The 14,897-nt window shown below is 45.6% G+C and overlaps 2 protein-coding genes across 3 annotated transcripts; both read left to right on the top strand.

Annotated features, from left to right (window-relative positions):
- Positions 1-230: 230 nt before the first annotated feature.
- Positions 231-2,442, top strand: LOC135367904 (solute carrier family 22 member 7-like). Its single transcript, XM_064601001.1, has one exon. The coding sequence runs from the start codon at positions 301-303 to the stop codon at positions 2,401-2,403; it is 2,103 nt and encodes a 700-aa protein (XP_064457071.1). The 5' UTR covers positions 231-300; the 3' UTR covers positions 2,404-2,442.
- Positions 2,443-5,259: 2,817 nt separating this feature from the next.
- LOC135367903 (neprilysin-21-like) lies at positions 5,260-14,672 on the top strand. Of its 2 annotated transcripts, XM_064600999.1 has the most exons (24): positions 5,260-5,382; positions 6,064-6,149; positions 6,313-6,391; positions 6,604-6,788; positions 6,850-6,871; positions 6,954-7,013; positions 8,355-8,522; positions 9,045-9,107; positions 9,929-10,116; positions 10,200-10,370; positions 10,688-10,765; positions 10,949-11,064; positions 11,132-11,360; positions 11,431-11,517; positions 12,196-12,273; positions 12,404-12,516; positions 13,135-13,193; positions 13,294-13,345; positions 13,438-13,505; positions 13,587-13,690; positions 13,795-13,854; positions 13,923-14,030; positions 14,437-14,492; positions 14,554-14,672. In XM_064600999.1, exons 1-24 carry the CDS (start codon positions 5,283-5,285, stop codon positions 14,654-14,656), a joined length of 2,433 nt encoding a protein of 810 aa, XP_064457069.1. In that variant the 5' UTR covers positions 5,260-5,282; the 3' UTR covers positions 14,657-14,672. The 2 variants fall into 2 exon arrangements, with proteins under 2 accessions (XP_064457069.1, XP_064457070.1); XM_064601000.1 differs by lacking the exon at positions 12,196-12,273.
- The last annotated feature ends 225 nt before the right edge of the window (positions 14,673-14,897 follow it).

Here is a 14,897-nt window from a genome sequence, read left to right as displayed (position 1 = left end):
CATCGCCGTTGGTATTGTCTTGGTCGAGTGAAGCGTCGAATTTCCGAATTTATTTCCGCCCAAGTCTAGTTATCCTTATTTATATATTACACAATCTGTCTGTACAATCTTATTTTATATTATAAAAAAACTTGTCTGTATTAGAAAGTTCCGTCGGTTCCTTAATGAACTGTATCGGATACCTCGATGACAGGTGGACAACAAAGAAACTTCTCACGCTACCTCGCGTGTGCTCGCTCATCACAACGTGCGTAATCCGAACGGGGTGATCGTGCCACATCATACGCTATTGCTTCTTCGATGCAGCCGCAGCAGCGCAGAATATCAAGGGAATCCTGGTTCCCGATGGACTCACAAGATGTTCCTGGAGCGTTGAGTGATACACGCGCTCCAGCAACCAAGCTTTCACTCCGACGCTTTTCGAACGAATATTCGTATAAATATCCGTCTGATGAACCATCCCGTGCTTCGCCATTACAAGCTCCGCAAGCGAATGTTGAAGCCAGTCCACAGCACACCGAACCAGTGACGAAGGCCGAGCTGAGGCCAAGGGGAATTTCTTTCGACAAGTCTGCTACACCACCAATTCTAGCCGTGCTGCACGCTCCATCTCTAGGCAGAGAACCGGTCCTACCACATGCCATCGAAAGACTCGCCGTAGAAGGTCCCTTGCGTAAGCCACAGGCGCAGTCTCGCGAAGAATCCATGGTAAGTGGAAGGGTGTCGGCACAACTTAGCAGGGTGACAGTCTCCGAGTTGCACCTGGATGAGCTGGGCGAATACGACGACATTAGCCAAGCTGCTATCTACGGCCATGGCTGTTACCAGCGGATGATCCTCGTCTGCAGCTTCTTGTCCTTGCTCGTTCTTCGATGCCACAGCCTCAGCTTTAAGATCATCGCACGCAACGTCGACTACTGGTGCGCACGACCCGCTATCTTCCAAAACCTTAACATAACGGAGTGGAAGAGCCTCGCTCTTCCACCAACGTCAGATGGAGGTTATAGCCGGTGCGAAGTCTACGACAACCCGCTTGGACAGAACCGTACTCCAGTTCCTTGCACAGCCTGGCATTACGAGACAGATTCCCAAACCATCATCACTACCTGGGACCTCGTGTGTAACAGAAAATGGCTGTTAACAGTTGCCGCGCTAATGTACGTGATGGGAGCAGTGATCGCGGTCCCGACCCTAGGTATGGCTGCAGATCAAATTGGACGGCGTCCAGTCACGTGCATTGCAGTAGCTATCCTCTTGGTGGCTGGCTTTGGAGCCTGCTTTGCTTCAAGCATTACAGTCTTCATATGCGCTCGCTGTGTGGTGTCGGGATCTACAAGTTCAGTCTTTGTCACTGTCTTCGTCCTGCTTTTCGAAGTGACCTCTGCGAGGTACCGGACACTCTACGGCATAATGACGATATCACTGGGGGTTATCTTGTCCAGAATCCTGTTCAGCACCCTGAGCGAATTTGACATGGATTGGCGATTAACCCAAATAATAATCATGGGAGTGACATCAGTGCTTGTCATCACCTTCTACGTCATCGAAGAATCTCCGCGTTGGCTTCTGGGATGTTGCAATTTTAAGAGGGCAGAAAAGGCTGTGCTTTGGGCAGCGAAGATGAACGGAGAGCCGCTTGACGTCGTCAAGAGGAAATTCAACAAGCTGAAGCACGCAATTCTTCTGAAGGAAGAATGCGTATCGCCGCTTGCGTTAACACCTGTTTTTCTGTTCACCTGCCCCCTTGTGCGCACCCGCTGCTTCATGATACTCGTCTGCTGGTTCATTGTAATGTTCTCCTTCAGCGGATTAGGAATCACTAACGTCGTCGAACCGGAGTCCCGCTGGGCGAAATTTGCAACCGCTGTGATACCGGTACCGTTAAGCGTAATGATCTATTATGCGATAAACCGTCTTGGACGAAGGAACACTCTCGTTTTAGCCTTCGGTTTTGAGGGCGTCGCGTGCACCGCTTTAATTGTTAGCTATCCCTCTAGTCTGCTGGTGATCGCCAACTGCATCTTGGTGACCGCCAGAGCAGCAGCATATATTGCCGTGACTGTTACCTACATCTACACTGTCGAGCTTTTTCCTACAGTATTACGCAGCGTTGGCGTTTGCACGGCGTACTTTTGTGGCCAGGTGGGCGTCGTAGCAGCTACGATTTTGATGTCCCCTCACCACGTGATTCCTGGTCAGATTGGAATGGCTGTGTTAGCGTTCCTAGCACTGCTGGCCGAGCTGACTCTACAGCAGCTGCCCGAAACTAATTCACGACCGTTGATCAACACGATCAGGCAGTTTGAAGAAGCTGATTACAAGAAATTCTTGCAGGAAACTCTGCCAGTAGACATTGGAAAGGGGTCCCGTCTAGATGGCTCAAAGATGTCTCGAACCTTTTAATCACATCGGAAGGAGTCAGCAGGACACTATGCTAAGTCCTAGGGCATTTGATACGAACTAATAATAAACTGATTATATTGTTGATTATATTACGTCGTGACCTAAACTATCAGCACATCCTTTGGAACCGAGTGACAGTGACTAGGTAAAAAGCGTTAAACGTGCTCTGTCGGTTACGATTTAGCATGTAATGCTAAAGAGACGTTACACTACTGTATAGGCTACGATATGACAATAAACCATTAAAGGTCTGTGCTTTAAAGGGACCTGTCCAGTGTATTTCAAAACTACGGTGACATTCTATTCCTTCTGGACCACCGACCACGGGATCAAAAACCCAACGCGCAAATAGTGGCATAGTTGGAATACATGACAAGAGCAGACACCGGATGACAGAACGTCACTGCCTAAGAACCAATGACGGTGCGACCTTGAGAAAAGGAACGTGCAGGAGAGCACGGCGTCTCAGGTCCCCCAAACTCACCTCGGAAAAGCGTGGAACGAAGAAGGCCGCCACTAGATACCCCACTGTTGCCGTTCCGGATCACTTCAGCGCGCTAAGTTTAGCGGCAAAATGTTTTTGTTGTTTCTGCGAATGAATCTAGCCTCTATATGTCCAAATAAAACGCGTATAACAACTTTCTGTGTGGTGTTTCACGTTTTGGTTCCGTTTTTAAACGTGTTGAGCGATCGGAAGGATCTAGTGCACGGCTGCGTGCATCACATAGCGTACCCGTCGTACCAGGCGCCGCCACTGGCGCCGCAGGCGCAGTCATCCATTTCTCCTTCGGTGACTTGGCCTGGCTTGGACTGTGCTTCAACTGGATCTTTAGCGCGCTACAATCAAACGCAAGCCAACGTCTGGTAACAATGGGGTATCTAAGGGCGGCCTCCGGCATTGCACGCATCGGGATAGGAACAAATACATGGGAAAATGGCGACCTTGGGGGACCTGCGGCGTCTGGACGGTGCCTTTCCTCCTCTCTCACTCTCTCTTGTGCCGCGCTCCCGCTCTTTCCGCTTAGTGAGTGACGTCACGCCGCCGGAGCTCCTGCGGCCGCGGAAGCAGCATTATAAATTCGTTTATTTAATATCTAAGCGCTTTTCGGACAACAAAATTAGCCGGGTAGATTGTCGTCCGGTGCCGAACATTGTGGCTTCGGTTCTGCAAATTCTATTCAACACAGCGTCGTCGTTTCTGAGATAAACAAGAAAAACAAACGGCCAGGTTTCGGTTTGAAGATCACGTATACCAACGCCACCTAGACACAAGAAGCCTCTCTCACTCCTTCGCACGTAGACACACAAAGTCAGGATATCAGCCAATCGCCGCAGACGATGTCAAACACGGGCTTGCTGTGGCTAGACATGCGGCTCACGGTGGCTCGTCTCCATGGCTACGGCCGTTGAAAGCACGGTTGTGATTGGCGGAATCTTAACTCCAACGTCACGGGCTCTGTTTCTAAGTGGTGGTACGTAAGCACGAGCTACCGCGCTTTTGCATGTGTGCGGGTTTGCAAGTGTGCGACCGAAATAAAGGTGACTGAGGACCGTATTGTATATCTTTGTTTACTATTTTTCTGTTACTGTACAACAACAACAACAACTTTATTGCGAGATAACGAATGCAACGTGACTGTTCCGTTACTGTACTCTCCGCTGTCAATGTATCAATAATAATAATAATATCTAATAATATAATAATAATATAATTTTGTCTATGTATCGTTTACATTATTGTTGCAAGTTTCGAATCGGTGGCTTGATAGCTCGGATGAACAGAAATCGGAACTTACTCACAGTGACGTCACGGAAGCGAATATGCTGGCTATAAAATTCAATTATAAATAATCTCGACGCGAACTGAACGGGAATGTTTTTTGCTCGGTGATCCCGAACACCAGAAGAATGCACGTTAGGACGACTGTTTAGCATTGGATCCGTATTGTCCTGTCGGTGGAGGACAGGACTGTCCGAAACGCCACAGCATCTATGATGCCGGTGTTATACGACACAGGTATGTACTACTCGGGACTCGTATGCAACCTTAAATTTAGTTGTGTGCAGGGCCAAGCTTCAGTAGGTCACTCCTGCCCTACATGTAAGCATGCATTAGGTGTCAGGAGACCATTGTGGTCGGACTCGCCTTACTTGTACATCTATACTTCTAATTAGGGTAAGGCAGGGCAAGATGAGACACGGGGCAAGACGCGACATGTTTTGTTTGAGAACCGTCGTGATTGGCGCATCGCTTCGATAGAAAAAAAAATCGAAAAAAAGAAACGAATTTGTGTTCATTACCGTGGCGTTGTGTTCATTGAACTGCAAAAAGTAATTTGTGTTGACTACCACGGCGTGTCTCATCTTGCTCCACGTGTTGTCTCGCCCTGCCCCGAGGGTTGGAGCAAGATGAGACAATCTGCATTTTTGAATTTGTTGTTCTATCTCTACCTTAAACCGGCCACGTGCGTTTTATATTTACAAGGCAAGAGCTCTATACCCCTGACAACACGCCTGTGGCTAGTATTTAAAAAAAAACAGGAAAAATAAAAATATATTCAATTGCAAATTTGTGTCTCATCTTGCCCCACCTTACGCTATTTATCAGGAGACAAATCGGAAAGCACTTGCACGAACTGCTGTGCAATAACGTGCAAAGCGTACTATTATTACCACGAAAATGAAAATAATATTGTTCTGTTTTCCGTGACTGCCCAGCAGTAGGGACATCGTCATTCTGTGGTAAATTGCCATAAAAGGAAAGATGTACGTTGCAGAGGAACCATATCGGAGGCAAGTGCATGCGTTTTATTTTTCAGCACTATTCTTCACACAATTGACTTTCTTTATAGAATTGTCTGTGTCTCCGTAGCCCCCAGATGTGCACAATAATGCGCTTTCCACAACGCAAGTTCTTCATCCCGCTGCTTGTGTTATTTCTGGGAGCCACTCAGCTTCACCGTGCCGGTTCACTGCCAGGTACATATTTTTACCGTATTAGGTATATTTGACCTAGTACCCGAAAGAGTACCAGGTCAAAGCGACAATATTCATTCCTGTTCGCCGTGGTCCAGCGTGAATCATTCAAGTTGCGTTGAAGTGCCGCATATTTTACTGAAGAAGCACTTCCTCATGGAAGAACGTAAGAATGTTGTTATTGTTGTTCCGTTGCGAGTCATTGATGAAGAGAGTGGCAAACTACTTACAGTCTGCCTTTCCCGCTTTGCAATTTACGTCCTCATTATGTGCTCGGAAACACATTATTACATACGGTGCAAGACAACAAACAGTATTACATACTGTGCATGACAAGAAACACATTATCACATACGGTGCAGGACAACAGGCATACCACTACATACGGTGCAGGACAACGAACAGTATTGCATACTGTGCGGGACAACAAACATTACTACATACTGTGCAAGACAATAAACACATTATTAGATATGGTGCAGGACAACAAACACATTACTACATACGGTGCAGGACAACAAACCGATGAGTCTCACGCTTCCTGCTGAACGAAATGCTTGCTTTAGACGGCATATGACTAGACGGCACTAGAAAGTCTAATTGCTGTATCACGGGACATCTTATCTTACCTCGTTCTAATTAGAACGAGATTTCGTTAGCCTCAAGAGAGTTTTCGTTTTTCAGCTGCAAGCACGGCACCTGATAACGAAAATCACTATCGGAGTAGTCATGATATAACCTTGTACCCGCACCGACTGCGTCCCCATAGTGTAAGTACGTCCACGTTGTTTTATTTATTTATTTTTACCAAGGCGTTTGGTGAGTTCGGAAGAACGTCACCGTTACGCCGCTGTATAGCATGTACGATACTCTTGGCGTGGCATGCAAAATTTCCGGTTTTGATTGGGTTTTTAATACGATCTCTGTTCACAGATGTTTCAGTTATCTCAGGAGACGCTTGGCGAATACGAGGATGCTAGGGAGTACACAGAGGAACCGAACTTGAGCCTCGGTGAGAAAGCCTTCAAGATTACGTAGTCATTGCGAGCTATTGAGTCCGTCTGTCCTTTGGGGTATCTCACCGGAAGGGGGGTGCACAAGAACAGGCACGTAACTGATGCATATGTTATGGATGTATTTCGAAAGTCAATAACGAAGCTGAAACCTACCAATCAAGAATCTCACGTTCTAAGAGAAACTTCACAATGACGTGGTTCGTTGCAGATATTACGGAAACCGTTGCTCTCACCGTGACAACCTCACCAACTACCGAAGAAGCGGAGAAGTCAACGAGGCCTTCTACCAAGGGTACTAGTGGAGCACCAGTATTCCATAAGGGTACGACAAAAGCAAGAAACTCGAAAAGGTCTACCTCAAGGAGTTCCACGGTATCCGATGACGTCACCCAGGTAACGATAGACGCTTCCTGCCATGCGCGCAAACAAATACTTCTATGTTATAAATTTACAGCGAATGATTGCCAAGAGACACGGTAATTGCACACGGTCGTATACTGCGACCGTATTGGTTGAATTCATGTTTGTGCAGATACATTCGAGTTCTCGTTTTTGCAGGGCGGATTCCACAGCCTACGGAATTCGAGTTGTGCAACACTACATTCTGTGCCGCCGAAGGTGGATATTGTTGGTTTTTTTTGCTAATATTATACTAAGTAGGGATGTGCTAACCGATTCCGCGAATCCTAGGCAGGGATTCGAGATTCGGGAATCCTAGTACCAGTGGCGTAGCGACAGGGGGGCTAGGGGGGGCTCGAGCCCCACCTACCTGCCACCGACCGACCCACACAAATCGTGCAAATCCGAGGAGAACATAATACAGGGTGTTCAAAATTAAGCTTTCACGAGCGCTACGCAAACACAGCGATGACAGGAAACCGGATGATAACTTTACGCTACTTGTGTAAGAAACAGGTGCTGCTAATTATGTAGCACCTGTTTCTTACTCAAGGAACAGAAAAATAGCACCAGTTTTGCTTTTGTTCGCCTATTTATAAAGTGCTAGTGAAAGCTTAATTTTGAACACCCTGTATATGGGGGGGGGGGGGGGGGACCGGTGTGGCGATCGGGAACGTTCTTGCAGGTCATGGCGTCTATCTAAGGCACTCTTGAATGGTTTTCAAAGTATGAGATTTTCAAAACACTACAAATCTCGTTATGACACCCTATTGTAACCGTATTGTGAATGTCCAAACAAACTATATTGCTTCTTTCTTTTTCTTTTTTTCATCCGCCGTTTGCAGTGTGCACAGCATGTGTGTGTTGTCGCACACAGGATCAGCGCGGGGAAGTGGGGCAAGTTTTCGTATCGAGCCCCCTCTACCTTGGAGGTCTGGCTACGTCACTGCCTTAGTGCCCAAAACGGCGAATGGGATCTTTCGGATCCACCAACCACGTTTGTTCCTTTCTTTTTCAAATTGGCGCCTCCGGAGTCCGCCGAAAGCTTCATTGACCGACGGGTGTTTTCTTGTTTGTATGTTTGTTTACGTTGCTCTGGACTGAAAGAGTTCAGGCAGGAGCTGTTACAGTACAAGTTCAAAAGTTCAAATATGGTTTTGCCTTTGATTGTTGCTTTAGCTTTATGGAAGTAATTCAGGCTCGCGAATTTATGCATTTCTTGTTATCGATGAACAATATGTTAAATAAATCAAATATCTGGGAATATTTTCTCCCGAAACTGAACTATTATGTTTGTTTGTTTTTCATTAAACCAATGTGTCATATTCTGCTTCAAAACACTTTTCAGTATATGTTTTTTTTTTCTTAGTTTTTTAAACTTTTTTAAAGGAAGGATTCGAAAGATTCGAGATTCGTAAGATTCGTGGATTCGCAGAACCTTCGTTGGATTCGGATCCGGATTCAGATTCGCAGAGCCTTCGTTGGATTCGGATCCGGATTCGCAAAATTCTGGATTCGTCCCATCTGTAATACAAAGTTACTTAAATTTATTTCCTATAGGGAAGAAACTTGCGGTCTCCTTCAGCCGCTGCTGTCACCCCTGCACAAATTTCTACGGCTATGTCTGCACGAAGGGTTGGGACTTCGCGAATGAAGACCACGACTACACTGACTCTGACAGTGTGTTGTCTAGAACAATTGAATTGAGGCTGAAGGCTGTATTAGACAGTAAGTAATTTGATTTGTTCGCTCGCGACAGATGAAGTCTAAAAGTGCGGGTGTTTAACCGCGTAATTTAACGAAGTGCACACAAGATGTATGCAGACGCTATATGCTACAGAGATACAGAGGCTCTAAAAAAAGGTTCGAAAGGACAAAAAAAAATGGCATTACCTGAAAGAGCAAAAAATCAGCGAATAATTGACACCAAGATCAACAAGGAATGTGAGACTTAACCTGAGTCAACCTGCTCATCGTAACTTTCGCCACTTTTGTGCTTTTCACAAGATGGTATCTTCAGCCTTAGCAACGTCGTTTCTTCTGTACTCCGTGAAGTGTTTTGCGAAGTGTGACATAAACCGACATATAAAAAAAAAAAAAAGTTTCTAGAGCCCATTTTCGCATAAGTCTCGCGTTTTTCGATTCCGTATGTAACGCTCTTTCGATCGCACGCAGTATTTAACACCCACAATTGCGTGTAGGGAACTATACACCCCGGATATGCTGTACGTTCCGCGTATGTTTTTACAGACCCAGTGAAAGAGACGCCAGCACCTCTCGTCAGCCTTTGGAATGCTTGCAAGCATCCAACAAGTAAGAGTGATGCATCTACTTGACGCAGCGATGATTGTAGCCACTGATAAGCCTCACCCCCGCGAAATTAAATGGGCACTAAATGCACTAAAAAACAACATACTCTCAAATATAAAGTACGTGTTTCAAATAGTATAATCCAAGCAAAATTAGTTGACACAGCGCTACGGTTCAGAAGAAAATGCAATGAAAACAGAGTCGTCTCTCGCGGCAACGAATGCTATCCCCAGGATGGCTAAGATTGGCGATATCATGAGACAGCAGGAGAAGCGCGCGCAAACACCGATGCACTACACTCTTAAAAATGAACTTCACTGCATAGCACCCTCCTAGCCAACCATAATCTCGAATGATATCGTTATCTGCCCTGATTTGTTGAAAACGGGAGGCGTACGCCTTTTTTGTGACCCTTATGCTGTTCATAATTGTCACAAAAAAGGCGTACGCCTACCGTTTTCAACAAATCAGGGCAGATAACGATATCATTCGAGATTATGTTTGGCTAGGAGCGTGCTATGCGGTGAAGTTCATTCTTAAGAGTGTAGATGAAGCGTCGTTCACATGCTTAGCGTCGAAGCAAGAAAGAGTACGGTACAATCTTATTGTAGCTTCGTAACGGAATCCAAGTTTGGAATTATGATGGCAAGTACGAAATTAACATTGCGTGTAACGTATAATTTGCAGTGAACTTGTTTTCGCATTTTAGTGCCTCTTTAAACACTCAACTGCTATGCGGTGCAGACATCACTTCATGGGGCTTGATGACTCTGTTGGATGAACTTTAGAAACGCATCGTACGTATTTTTGTTATTTGTTTCCAGAACCGCCATCTGTATCGGACATGCAGAAGATAATGGCCTCCGTAGGATACGACCCGCTCCGGACGCCAGTTATACCCGACAGCGTCTTGCAAACAGCTGCCGATGTCATGAACAAGATTAACATCGCACCGCTCGTTTTTATCCAAGTCAACAAGGACCCAAGAAATAATTCAAAATGGATGATAGTAGTAAGCGTTCGCAGGTGCCTGTAATGTCGTGGAGAATATGATATGCGATAGTATTAGGTATGAACGTGTTTGTATGGTTGCAGTTGGATGAACCAACGGTCCTGGTACGCGCAGACGACGCTGTGGCAAAGGAAAGCCAAATACACGAAATGCTCTCCAGGCTGGCTTGCGTTTATGTCTCCCTGACCTGCGGGCACCCCAGCAACACCGACACGTGCTTTGAACTGGCTTCTATAATAATTGAAATGGCAAAGGTAACGCGATTATAAAGGCAGATATTACATTGGGTTGGAGGTAACGCATGATACGCCGCCACGTCATTTGTTGTAGCTGGACTCATGGTTGTTATTTTATTCCACACAGTATACTGTGTGTACTGTCACGTATTGTATATATATTGTATGTCACGTATATCCACACAGTATACTGTCACGTATTGAAGCTGTGAAGTTGACGATAAGGTGCGACTATAGTCGCACCTTATCGTGAACTTCACAGCTTCAATACGTGAATGAGAGGGCATAATGTTTACGAGGTGCATGTTGACATCGCTCATTCTTTCTGCATTTAGGAAAGCACACTCCACGTTCACAGAAGGGGTACCAAGTTTCAAATCGTACCCTATTCCAAGTTGGGGTATTTGCACCACGTAAGTGCGAAAAGAAATATCCAGACAGCATGTTGGGTGTTTCCGGGTTCTTGCACCAAATTAAGACGACATTTTACATATTGAACGTGTATTTTACAATGATAGTTCAGCGCATAGCGTGCAGTGAAGACACTTTGCTCTCAGTCAGACAGTTGCTCGATCACACATATCTGCGCTTTCCAGTTCATTGCGACCGTAATGGGTACCACACATCCTCTCGATGCCAAAAAAACTGAGCTTTTGGTAAAATCACCGCACTTCGTGAAAAGCCATCTCGAAAGACTTCTCCTCACAAAAGCGTGAGTTACCGAGCGATGTGAAGGACACGAGTTTTACCCGTTCTGCATATATATCTCGTTACTTCAGGAATGCTCTCTACAAATATATGGGATTCCACATCATGGTTCACTTAGCTCCCTTTCTGGGAATAGACGAGCTTCTGCCCACGTCACTGTTCGCTTTGAGTGGTAAAATGTGGCGAAACCCTCCCAAGTGGAGAGTGTGCCTTCACCTATTGAACCACGTTTTGCCAGTTTTAGTGACGAAAGCGTACGAGGCGCCGTTTCAGAATGCAACGGGCTTCGATGAGCTGACGGTAAGCTAACGCCTATGTTACGCTAAGTTACACCTATGTCCACACGAACGGTCTCTTTCCTTTATTCAAGGGTTCCATGCTGGCGGATCAGATTCACAGCGTCTTTATGGAGATGCTTCCTAATGATTGGTTGGTTGACACGTCGACGAGAAAGAGGGTATGCCACCGATACCATCTCGCAGCGCGCACTGCACTGTCGAAATTTCTGACGCATGCGCAACAATATATGTACCCTAGTTATGGACATCTTTACCACTCTATAACAATCCAGAAGGAAAACCTAGTCATTGAGGATTTTGATTTGAACGCCAATGGAAATTGTGATTCATGCAAAGACGTGTTTATCTCAGCGTCAGACGGTATATTAAATGAGGAAATGACAATGCTGTACAATCAATTCGAAAAAAAATAAAAATAAGGAGGGTTCTCTCTATGACGGAGGGGTCCGCTTAATCGATGTATTCTATCTTATTATATTAAATGCATTAATTTAAGTATGATTGCCTTCCATACCAAGACTAGGACGCCGGATCAAATCCCAGCACCGGCTGCGCCACTTGAGGTTTCCCTGGGTTTCCCGGCAAACTTTCCAGAGAAATGTCAGCGCAGTGCCCACTGTAGTCGGCCAAGGAAAAAGAAAATGATTTTGGTTTCCCCGGATATCGAACCCACTCTATCCAACGACGGCGTATTAATAGAGCAGCGGGTTTAGAGCACGTGTAGAATCTATTGAACTTCGAGATTAGCGTTTTGTGGCATGCGTTCCCCGGCTCTTCTGACGTTTTGTTTTAAATTCCCGTCTGCTGATTTCTCTTGCTTCTCCCTTTCGCCTTAGATGAAAAATCTCAACCTATACACTTTCTTTCCCCTGCGTCTGTCAACGACCGAAGAAGTTCGAACATTTTCTAATCAGGTAATAGTCTTGTCACTATGTGGAACCCATTTTGCAATGCTTTTAAGCTGAGCAACCATTTCTTGTAGGTTCGGAAACTAGATATAGTCTTCGTCTTGGAGATATACATGGCTTCTTTTTCGCTACGTAGATCGCGGCGGCTGTTCCGCCCGAGCATAACAGGCTCGAGTATTTCTTGGACATGTGCCAATATACGGCCGGCTATTGGAAAACACCGGGGTACCTGAACTTCTATCACCACAGGTGCGTATTCAGCAACATTGATTATTAAAAAGAAAAACAGAGCTGGGTACACTGCTCCCAGCCCAACGCCCCACGTATCGGGTGCACTAAATGAAATCGAACTTGTGTTGAACTGACTGACCTGTGACGGCCCTCTGCGGTCCATTACAGGCGAAATAATTTATAAGATGGCTGGATTATGGTTGATTTGTATGCAGTTAGCCGTTTACCAACGCACATGCTGCTTTATTGCCAATATGTATACAATATGTATGGGCAATATACCAATGAGGCTCGTGCAGATGACGTCACGCGCAGCCTTTGAGCGCCCTTGAGCCACGTGACTCGGGAAAACATGGGGATGCGTCACAGGCGTCACACCGCGTGCCGAATGAGCCAATAGCTTGTGTTTTGCAATATACGCTGGTAATTGCATGCACACTGCAACAACTCACTGCAGTAACTCCGGTGCGGCAATATGTTTTCCCGAGTCACGTGACCAAACGTGACGTCACTGCACAAGCCTCATTATAGCGAAAACAGAGCCGCCACAGAGGCCCACTATTAGTGACTAAACGAACGAGAATGTTATCGCGTATCTCTTGCCTCACAGTGACTTCTCGTTTTCTTTCCATGTAGGTGGTCGCGATCAGTCTTTGACACGAGATGCGAATACGTCTTGTCAGATAATGCAGTCAGTAAGTATCGGCTACCCTGTATCGGTGGAGAAGGCGATATCCTTCTTGGACGTGCGACCTGTGGCCTTTCTATAAGTACACATTCTTTCTTCTGCTCTAGTTGTTCCAATCGGGCTCTTTAATACTTCAGTTCCCACATCGACGAAAGAAAAGTAAGAATATCGCACCATCGAACGGAGTTTTCTTTTTTCGAAAACCATGTTTCGTGTATGGTATATAGGCGAACATTTTCAATCTCGTGCAGAATGTTCCACCTTCCTATGATCGCACCACGAATAGCCAAGTGTCTCTTCGAAGCAGCATTCCAGAGTCGTACGTCATGAGTTTGAAACAAACAACACTGTTTTCGGGCGGATTTCGATCGATCGATTTTTGCATCTTCTTCTTTTGCAGTTGCATTCTCTAATCCGGAAAAGCTAAAGTGGACTCGACGTTCCGAAAAACTGTACCGACAGAAGTTGATATGCTTTTCAAAGCAGTATAAACATGTGCATAATGTAAGTCGAGGTTCTTTTTACCAAACCCGAACGTGAAAGTCTTCAAAGCTAATATGCCCATTGCCCACATGTGAAGCTATATAACAGTGTTTACTCAAATACAGGAGATATCCCAGCTGTATTCCAGCGCAGAAGATAATGCTGCTCTTGCCCTGGCATTTGAAGTAAGCCCATTGGTCTGGCAGTTCGTCGTTCGGATATATATTATCGTATATTTTTCTCGTTTTCACAGGTATACGAAGACCATTTATTTGCTAACAGATATTTCGATCTGGATTACAGACTGGAGGGTTTGGCCAATGTTACTTCGAGACAACTCTTCTTCATTCTTTATGCTCGGGTAACTTTGCAATACCTCTATATCTGAAGCACTCGCCGCGTCCTAACATTCACAGTTCATGAATCTTGCAATGCGAGAAAATTTGTTTCAGGACGTCAATTTTGCTTCAGGACGGGCGTTAGGTTACGGGGACAGTGCAGGCGTTATAAATAATTCGTCATCTAGGACCAAACTTTTATTGTGGATGGATGTAAAATGCAAAATAAATCAAAACTAATAACTATCACAAGCACATGGCACCACGCAAGCATCAGACTGGTGCTGCAAAGCTAAGGACTGTTATAGGGTTCGCTCCCTTTCAGCCGCCTGATTATGAAAGGCGAGGTTTGCCACCACAGAGTCCTGCCTGTCATGTGTTGCGTTCTTGGTGCTCACTGCAAGCGAAAGTCGTATTTTCCCCTTTCAGAGTCTTTGTGAAGTTATACCTCCGGGCACAACGGCGAGGGCTGACCGAGAAAACAGGTACAGGAATGGTATAGAATTAGAGGTTCTTCTCATCGGACGGTTCTTTTTCTTTTTCTAGGGTAAACATTCCGTTGAAGAATCATCCAGAGTTTGCCGACGCTTTCAACTGCCCTCTGGATTCGGAGATGAACCCAACACACAAGTGTCGCTTATGGGAATAAATGATTCGATGCAATTGTTGATGAGTTATGTGTTGCACGTGACACGGCGACGAAACTGGTTCGAGCGTAGCATGCCGGAGCTTACTCTCCTTTCACTAAGGTACTGCTGTCGGCACAATTTCGCCGCCTCCACCTTTGCACTGCGTATCCTTTCAAGCCGCATCGGTGCAATAACTAGGAACCCGTATCCGTACTCGACTAAACGGTGTTCTCACTGTCACGAACAGAAAGGTATATGCTA

The sequence above is a fragment of the Ornithodoros turicata genome, chromosome 9 (genome assembly GCF_037126465.1).
Source record: "Ornithodoros turicata isolate Travis chromosome 9, ASM3712646v1, whole genome shotgun sequence".
Taxonomy (NCBI): domain Eukaryota; kingdom Metazoa; phylum Arthropoda; class Arachnida; order Ixodida; family Argasidae; genus Ornithodoros; species Ornithodoros turicata.
The sequence above is the reverse complement of the archived record's forward strand: the minus strand, read 5'-3'. Positions and strand labels throughout refer to the sequence as shown.

Coding starts and splice junctions, on each gene's coding strand:
- LOC135367904 (XM_064601001.1), top strand. CDS start 301: ATGCAGCCGCAGCAGCGCAGAATATCAAGGGAATCCTGGTTCCCGATG.
- LOC135367903 (XM_064600999.1), top strand. CDS start 5,283: ATGTGCACAATAATGCGCTTTCCACAACGCAAGTTCTTCATCCCGCTG. Junction 13,346..13,437: donor CCCACATCGACGAAAGAAAA/GTAAGAATATCG, acceptor AATCTCGTGCAG/AATGTTCCACCTTCCTATGA. Junction 13,506..13,586: donor CGAAGCAGCATTCCAGAGTC/GTACGTCATGAG, acceptor CTTCTTTTGCAG/TTGCATTCTCTAATCCGGAA.